The 8,508-nt window shown below is 41.0% G+C and overlaps 1 protein-coding gene across 1 annotated transcript in view; it reads right to left on the reverse strand.

Annotated features, from left to right (window-relative positions):
• Window positions 1-328: 328 nt before the first annotated feature.
• The window catches only part of SPTBN1 (spectrin beta, non-erythrocytic 1), a 200,233-nt gene continuing 192,053 nt past the window's right edge, over window positions 329-8,508 (reverse strand). Inside the window, exons 34-36 of the mRNA XM_042445379.1 lie at window positions 5,550-5,723; window positions 3,503-3,545; window positions 329-1,758 (exon numbers count right to left, since the gene is read on the reverse strand). Coding sequence (XP_042301313.1) covers window positions 1,543-1,758; window positions 3,503-3,545; window positions 5,550-5,723 — 433 coding nt within the window. The 3' untranslated portion in view covers window positions 329-1,542. The remainder of the gene's footprint in view (window positions 1,759-3,502; window positions 3,546-5,549; window positions 5,724-8,508) is intronic.

An 8,508-nucleotide genomic window follows, 5' to 3' on the forward strand; every position in this document is an offset into this window, starting at 1 on the left:
ATATCTCTCAGTCATTTTAATACAGAAAGACTGTGACACGTCACCAACCCACACTCCCAGTTTCTAAATCCTAATTTATTTCTACCTGTGAGTAAGACTAGGAGAAAAATATTAGGCATTGATGAAAGGGAACACATGTTTCAAAGGATGCAAGAGCCCAGACACTTACACAAACCTCTTCATAAATACTCAAGTTGGAGAGAATAACAGAGGCATACACCAAAAGGTTATTTCCCTTCCTTCCTTTCTTCCAAATCAATGATAATGAAGATTGTGATGGTTTCCACCAACAGAACAAGTAGGAAGAAGGAATCAGAATATGTCGCAGTTAGTTTTAAAAGCATTTAATGACATAGCATATATTTAACAGATAGGGTAAAAGTCTAGAGGTACAGTTCCATACAACCGAAAGCCAGTTTCCAGTACTACCCTGACTACAGGCCCAGTCATTGAGGATTCATTCCTATTAAATGTAATTTTGTTTGATTGTGCAGTAAGATGAAAATTGTTCATTACAATAGTTACAGTGACAGAGAAATGCACACTATGTATCAAAGAGCAAAGGTAATGTAGCAAAATTATAACACAGTGCAGCAGCTGACAAGCAAGTTAATCATTGGAGTAACATTACTTTTTTCCCCAGTAAATGCTTCAGTTCCACTTTTACACTTAATCAATGAATTTTAACGGGTTTATTTTATTATACATCTAGTCTTATTATACTTTTTTTACTAGAATTATCTGAAACAATATAATGTATTTCAGCAAAAAAAAAAAAAAATCAAAATTACAGATTATTTAAAACCGTTATCAGTATGCTAAGGTCCTTCTTGTCCATACCAACATTCTTAACTGTCGTTGCTGGATGCAGGGGGTGAAGCGTCACGATCATGTTAATAGTAATAATAATAATAATAATAAACAGATGCCTGGATACAAATGGTTTTGGTCTGTAAGTTAATGCCGAGCTGCACTCTATTACAGTAAAGAGAATACGCTACCATTTCGTTACAGGTTAAAGATTCGCAGTGGGGAGAATCGATTAGTCAAGACTCAGCGCAACCAACTCGGGGGGGGGGGGGAAAGGATGTACACTTGTCTCTGATGGGCATTAAATTTGTAAGCACTGCTGCCTTGCATACCAGTAACACTAACTGGGGGGTAGCAAGGGGAGGGGTTGTTTTCCAAGATAGCCTCAAAAAATTGAGGAACGGTTTAAATAGTAAGATCTAATCTACACTAACTTCATTTTTAAAAAAAACAAGAGAGAAAAAGGGGGAAAATAATAAGAAAACAGAAGAGAAAAGGAAGAAACCTGGTGTCCTCTCTCACTCAGAAGCTGCCCAATGCACCTCAGACAATTGTAACTTTAGAATCTTTTTTGTGTATTTTTTTGAAAAAGGCTCTATAAATAAAATAAAAAATTAAATCACACTGAGGAACATTAGGCACGGAGAGTAATGTATTGGTTCTGAGCTTGCATGCTGGAATTCCACTGGAACGGTTGGAGAAGTGCAGCGTGTACAGATTTAAGCAGGGAGTTCACTTCTTTTTCCCAAAAAGGCTGAATCTCTTCTCTTTGTCTTTCTCTTTTTCCTTCTCCCTCTTGCCGGGACTGGACTCGCTGGTTATTGTCACGCTGGCTGGCAGGGTCTGGGCACGGCTCGTGGCTGGGGTGCTCTGTGTGCTTGTGGACAATTCGATCTTGTCCGAGGAGATTGCAGAGGTGATGGCCTGGATCCACGTGTTCATTTCCTCCTGAAAACAAAGCAGCAGTGTCAAGTGGTTTCTAATCCAGCAATCCTGAGCCATTTCAAACTATTAATGTGCTTGTAAAGGCCAACTGACTTTTGAGATGGAAAGGAATGACTGATGAGCTCAAGAAAAACAAGTTGGCAAGCAGAATGTGAAGAAGGCTTTCATGGCTGGTGCCCATAGTTTTATGTGGGTTTTCTGGACTGTGTGGCCTTGCTATTCAACAACAGACTGACCCACAGATTAACATGTAAATCACTTCCTCCCAACCAAGGGTCACATACCCCACACACTTTCATGCCACCACCCTCTGAAGATGCCAGCCACAGATGGAGGTGAAACGTCAGGAATAAACGCTTCCAGTACGCAGCCATGCAACCCAGAAAACTGGGGCAAGCAGAGCTTGAAAATGTTACTTTTAGGGGTTGCAACTCCACAAATCCTTCACTTAGCATAGAGAGTGGCCATGCTGGCTGGTAGGGAGATTTTTTGGAGCTACAGTCCAAAAGGTAATGATGAATAACATTTATGTTGGCCAGTTAATCTAAAATGGCTGTGAAAGAATCTGCTAGCAGCTGATCAAAGGAAGCTATGATCAAGTGGGAAACATAGGAGAATGCCTTACACCAATGGAAACTATTTGTCCTTATACATCAGAGGGTGGCCAAACTCCAGGGTTCCAAACTCTTTTGCTCCAAAATGCCTTCTAGGGGGGACTAATGGAGCCCCCTAACTTCTCACAGTTGCCCACCCCAATCTATATTGAGTGGCAATATCTTTCCAATGCTCTCAGGTAAGAGGCCTTTTCCATCACCTGCCACTGAATATTTTACCTTGAGATTTCAGAGCCTGAGTCTGGAATTTGCTATTGCTTTTGTGTGCCTTCAAATTGTTTTTGACTTATGTCAACCCTACGGAAAATCTATCATAGGGGCTGAACTGGACTGCAGAAATAATCCAGTTTGACACCACTTTAACTGCCATGGCTCATTGCAGTTTTGGGAATTCTAGTTTTGTGAGACATTTAGCCTTCTCTGTCATGAGAGCTCTAGTGGCACAACAAAACAACAATTCCCAGAAGATCACCACATTGAATCATGGTGTCAAACTGGATTATTTCTGCAGTGCAGCTGAAGCCAGGGTTTTCTTTCAGGAGTGGGCGCCTTTGTACCCCTCTGAAGCTGAGAGAATGTGTCTTGCCCAAGGTTGCCTAGTGAGTTTCTGTGGCTAGTCCAACATCCAAACTACTACACCACACTGGCTCTCGAAATCCTGAACAGTTGTCTTAAAAACCCTTATGATAAATTACAATAATGATGTCATGACATAGAGTGGGACTTGGAGAGGAGTCCAGAATATATTTTTCACCACTTCCATTCATTCAAAAACTCTTCCATTAGCTCAAACATTTCCCTTCCCCTAAAGTGAGTGTCTACAAGAACTGAACTAGTTGCCTAGCAAGATGGTGATGTTTTTAAATGGATTGATGTTTAAAGGTTTTTGTTTTGTCTTTAAAAATGTATTATGGACTATTTTAGCTTTGGGCTCGATGCAGGGAGAAAAGTGGAGTATAAATTAAATAAATGCATTAAACAAACAAACAAACATGCACAGAGGACAAAGGCTATTGCCAAAATGGAAAATGTTAAAAATCTATTATTTGATGCATCATGATGACAACAGGGCACTGTTAACAGTAATGTTGCTTTAGAGTAAGGAAAAGACAATGGAAGAGACAGGAACTTACATCATCTTTGGCTTGGAAGAGGTACTCATTGCCATCAGTTAACCTGTAATTGAGAATGAGAAATTAGTATCAGACTCAAATATAAAAGCTGTTCCTGTCACCCAAGAATAAGCAACAGGTACTGCACCCTTTGTTCTAGTGTTTATGAAATACATTAAAGGCTCATTCTTAGAGGATGTATAACCCACAATACCCCACCATCCATTTTATATATATCCCAGTTATCCCAGCTCATAGTTGTGCGCTACACCTGGGAAATGTGGGGGGAAAAATCTCGAAGTTAGTGAGATTCTAGACAAGACAAACATGAAGAGCCCCCCCCCCCCCGTGATTTTTCATTCCCAATAGGAAAGTGAAGTACTAAGTGTTTGGGGGGGGGAGAAGGGCATTTTCTACAATTTAAATCAGTAAAGCCTACGAGGAAAATGAATGTGTTTTTCTCTTTGTAAAGTTGAAAAACATAACAAGCACAAACGGTAAGTCTGAATGATCACAAAGATCACTGTGCCTCACCTTGGGGACGGGGGGCTTGGTGACTTAAAAGGCAACAAATATATGCCTTACATAAATTACAAAAGCAATAAATACGATAGGTGTCTGTCTTCTGGCCCTTGCTTTCTTCCTTTGTTTTCTTCTGGATTATTCTATAGTGTGATACATATTATATTGATTCTTTTTGAACACATAGGCATAAATTGTTTTAGGGATATACGTGGTCAAAATAATAAAAATCAGTAAGATAGCCTCCATCCACTAATTCATGCATTGTGTGTGTTGTGATTCTGGATTAGGACAGAGAAGGAACACAAGGTGGCACTATGCACAGAGTTTAGTTTCTTCAAATATCAGCTGTGGTTTTCTTTTGAAATACAGTATAGGCAGCTAGACCTTATTATGGTAAATTTTGTATGGAATGCCTGCTAGCAACTATGGGGCCTGGCACTTTTGTCTGATTACTAAAACTAGAATGAAATATACAAAACAGCATATTTGCAAAACTGTAGATTTGGGGATACAAAAGAAAGGAAAATCATGCCAAGTTGCTCAATTTGTAGTTAATGGAGGCCATACCATTGGGAATGCTGAGATACAGGACAATAATTTTACACAGGATTAACTTGCATTAATACTCTTTATGATGTCCACTTAAAAACTGGAGTGTGGCTGTCAGAGGACTTTTAATGTTGTCACCAGGCTTTAGAAATATGTAGGGATCCAAGATATTGTTCCAGTGTTCCAAGGTACTGGGCCAGTTCCAGAGTTCCAGGGTTGTTTTTAACTGCATGGTTTAAAACATACTGTATTTAATCTGCCTTAGCTATATTGTAAACTGCTTTGAGATGACTTTTTGTCTTGCAAATGGACAAAAAATACTTAGACTTCCAGTTCTAGAGCAGAATACATTGAGACACTGAGGCACGTTAAACACGGCTGCAAGAACTTGAAATGTTTGTTATCTGGGAGCAGTCACAGCTGGGTCTTAAATGCTGCCCACCTACTCAAAGTCTGCAGGCAGAGGCTGGACAGTCACCTTTTGGGGATGCTCTAACTCTGGATTCCCTGCACCAAGCAAGAGCCTGGACATGAATGTCTATAATAGCACTTACAACCCTATGCTTCTGTGAATTATAGGGTTTGCTTCTACCAATTGCATGGTTTAACTTATTTTGAGTCAAATGGGTGTAGGAAGGAGGCACATTTTCATGACACAATGCTATGTTGAACTCAGGATAAGGGATCCTGCCATTGATATTGTATCAAGATAAGCAAAACAAGAACCCAACAGTGTGAACTAATAGATATGTGCAGGTTCCTAAAGGGAAACACTTTGCAAACTGGTCAAGTATAGTCAACCGAGTCACAACTCTGACAGCAGGGCTAATATCTAAAGGATTACAGGAGCTGTAGCCCAAAGCATTTAAAGGCCACCAGGTTGTCTTTCTCAGGTGCAGGGGAACTAGGAACTTTTAGTTCATCTGTCCATCAAGCAAAGAAGAGTTTGCCCTGCAGATTCTTCTCCATCAGGAAGAGTTGTTGGGGTTCTTACCTTAGCTTAAACACATGCTTTTTCTTTTTGTATTCAACTGCCACTTCACACACCGCTTCTTTCAGACTCACAGGGATCTCACTGTGGTAAGGAATGCCCGAGGAAGCAGCTTTTGCATCTTTGTAAAAGCCCATCTCTTGGTTGTTGATAACACAGTAGACATTATGCCAGGATCTTGCAAGGCAATGGAAACATCAAAACAAACATTAAGATCACTGTTACCGTTAAGTGTATCTTCCCTCTGTTTTTATACCAAATTTGCATTACATAGGGAGAGTTCTTTGCTGAGAAATACATTTATATATTGCATACACAGATGGCACAGTTACAGATATAAAATAGGCCTGAATCCTATTGGTTAGTCCTAACAGGAGTAGATCCAGTGAATCAATGGCTCAATAGTGAGTTGACAGATATATAAATCCCGCTAATTCAAGAGTCTGCTGTAGCTGGGACTAACAATAAATTTGTTTCACTGTCTGCTAGATTCTTGTTATTCCCCACTACGAGGGCATTAGTTAAGCCTATGATAGGATAGGATAAAAACGATAGGAAGACTACTTGAACGTAAGCACATTTGATGGATTCAAAATATTATTCATCTAGTCACAGCATTTCTATATTGCCTTTTGATCCAAAATATTTCTTTCACATAAAGATACCAAAATGTAATTAAAACTGTAGGTTCAATAAAACCTTTTACATTTTCAAGACTGAAATACTGATGAATGGAGGAGGAAGAAGAGGGAGAAACAGTGTTAAATCAGAGTTCATTAATCAGGCAACTGAAGACTAAGAAAATGGGAAAGACTTTATCAGCTGGCTGGAAAACAAAAGAGCAGAAGGTTAGGCCAGCCAGGACAATGAATTTCATTGAGAAGGGTACTATTGAAAATGCCAAATCTCAGTAACTCATCTAATGACCTTGGATTATCTTTCCCAATAGTTAGCCTAAGTACATGAAGGCTATTTTGTTGGGAAAGAGTCACCCCTATAATTCTTCTTATCCTGAATTCAAATATCTTGGCAAACACCAAACTCTTCACACCACACTCTGTTCCAGCCCATTTATGTCCTAGCTCTGTGTCTGGACACCTAATTTCTATAGGTCTTCATTTTTGACTAAACCACATTCCTGTGTTCAGAGGAGGGTGATAAAGTTGGTAAAAGGTCTGGAAACCAAGCCCCATGAGGAGCAGCTTAGAGAGCAGGTTATATTTAGCTGGGGAAAGAAAAGAGAGGTGAGATGATAACTATTTCTCTTCTCCCCTTTCTTTCTAAGGTTTTGGAACGGGTTGTTTATTCGCGCTGTCTTAAGTTTCTTGAAACCAACTCCATCCTTGATCCCTTTCAGTCTGGTTTCCGCCCAAGGCATTCCACAGAGACAGCTCTCACTAAGATCTTGAATGACCTTTTACAGGCGAAGGCTAATGGCCTTTACTCTGTTCTCATCCTTCTCGATTTGTCTGCAGCCTTCGACACTGTTGATCACTGTCTCCTAATTGACATACTCTCTGACCTTGGGTTCTCAGACTCTGTTCTCGACTGGTTTAGATCTTACTTGTCTGGCCGATCTTTTGCAGTAGTTGCAGGGGGTCAGACTTCTTCTCCTGTTCCCTTATCTGTTGGAGTTCCCCAGGGCTCTGTTCTGGGTCCCCTTCTGTTTTCTCTCTACACACTGTCCTTAGGAAAACTCATCAGCTCTTTTGGCTTTTCCTGCCATCTGTATGCTGATGACACCCAGCTGTATCTTTCTGCCCCTGACCTTTCTCCAAGGTTTGAACAGCAAGTCTCGTCTTGCCTTAGAGCTGTCTCGCAGTGGATGCGCCATCAGCGTTTGAAGCTCAACATGTCCAAGACGGAGCTTCTTGTCTTTCCTCCTAAGTCCACCCTTCAATACTCTTTTTCTGTCTCTGTGGACAACATTTCTATTCAACCAGTCCAGCAAGCCCGCAGTCTTGGTTTTATCTTTGACTCTTCTCTGTCGTGTATCCCTCAGATCCAGACCACAGCCAAGGCTTGTAGATTCTTTTTGTACAATATTGCCAAAATCCGACCATATCTCTCCGCCTCTGCTGCCAAGATCCTGGTTCATGCCCTAGTGATCTCACGACTGGATTACTGTAACGTCCTCCTGGCTGGGCTTCCTCTTTCTCACCTCCGTCCTTTAATCTCTGTCCAGCATTCAGCTGCATGCATTATCACTTCCACCCACCGCTCTGACCACATCTCTCCTGTGTTGGCATCCCTTCACTGGCTCCCTCTCCCTTTCCGCATTTAGTATAAGCTCCTCCTGTCGACATTCAAAGCCCTCCATGGACTGGCCCCTCCTTAATCATCAGACCTTCTTTCTCCTCACCTTCCCACTCAGGCCCTCCATTCTGGTAGTCAAGGGTTCCTGTCTCAGCCCAGGATTTCCTCTGCCCCATCCCGGGTTCGCCCCTTTTCACTTGCTGCCCCTCACTCCTGGAACCTTCTTCCTCCACAAGCAAGAGCCATCACTTCTTTAACTAGCTTCAAAACGGAGTTGAAAACCATCCAGAGAAGCCTTCCCAGGCATTGCATAATTGTCGCTTACTATCTGATGTTCTTTTGTTGCCTGTTTATCGAACCATTTCCTGTATTGCTATGTATTGTATATGTATTATCCTACTTGAGAGTATGTATTTTCCCTGGATGAAGATTAACCTTCCATTTTGAAGCCAAGCCCTCCCTCCAGTCCATCTGCCTTGGTCCAGGCCTCGGAGGTAGAGAGGAACTGCTGGACCTCTTACCCTTTCCCCATACCACTCCCTTCTCCTTCTGTGTCATGTCTTTTTAGATTGTAAGCTCGAGGGCAGGGAACCGTCTAACTAAATAGATTGCATGTACAGCGCTGTGTAAATTTACAGCGCTTCATAAATAAAGGTTAATAATAATAATAATAATAATAATAATAATAATAATAATAATAATAATA

This window comes from Sceloporus undulatus, chromosome 1, assembly GCF_019175285.1.
Source record: "Sceloporus undulatus isolate JIND9_A2432 ecotype Alabama chromosome 1, SceUnd_v1.1, whole genome shotgun sequence".
Classification (NCBI taxonomy): domain Eukaryota; kingdom Metazoa; phylum Chordata; class Lepidosauria; order Squamata; family Phrynosomatidae; genus Sceloporus; species Sceloporus undulatus.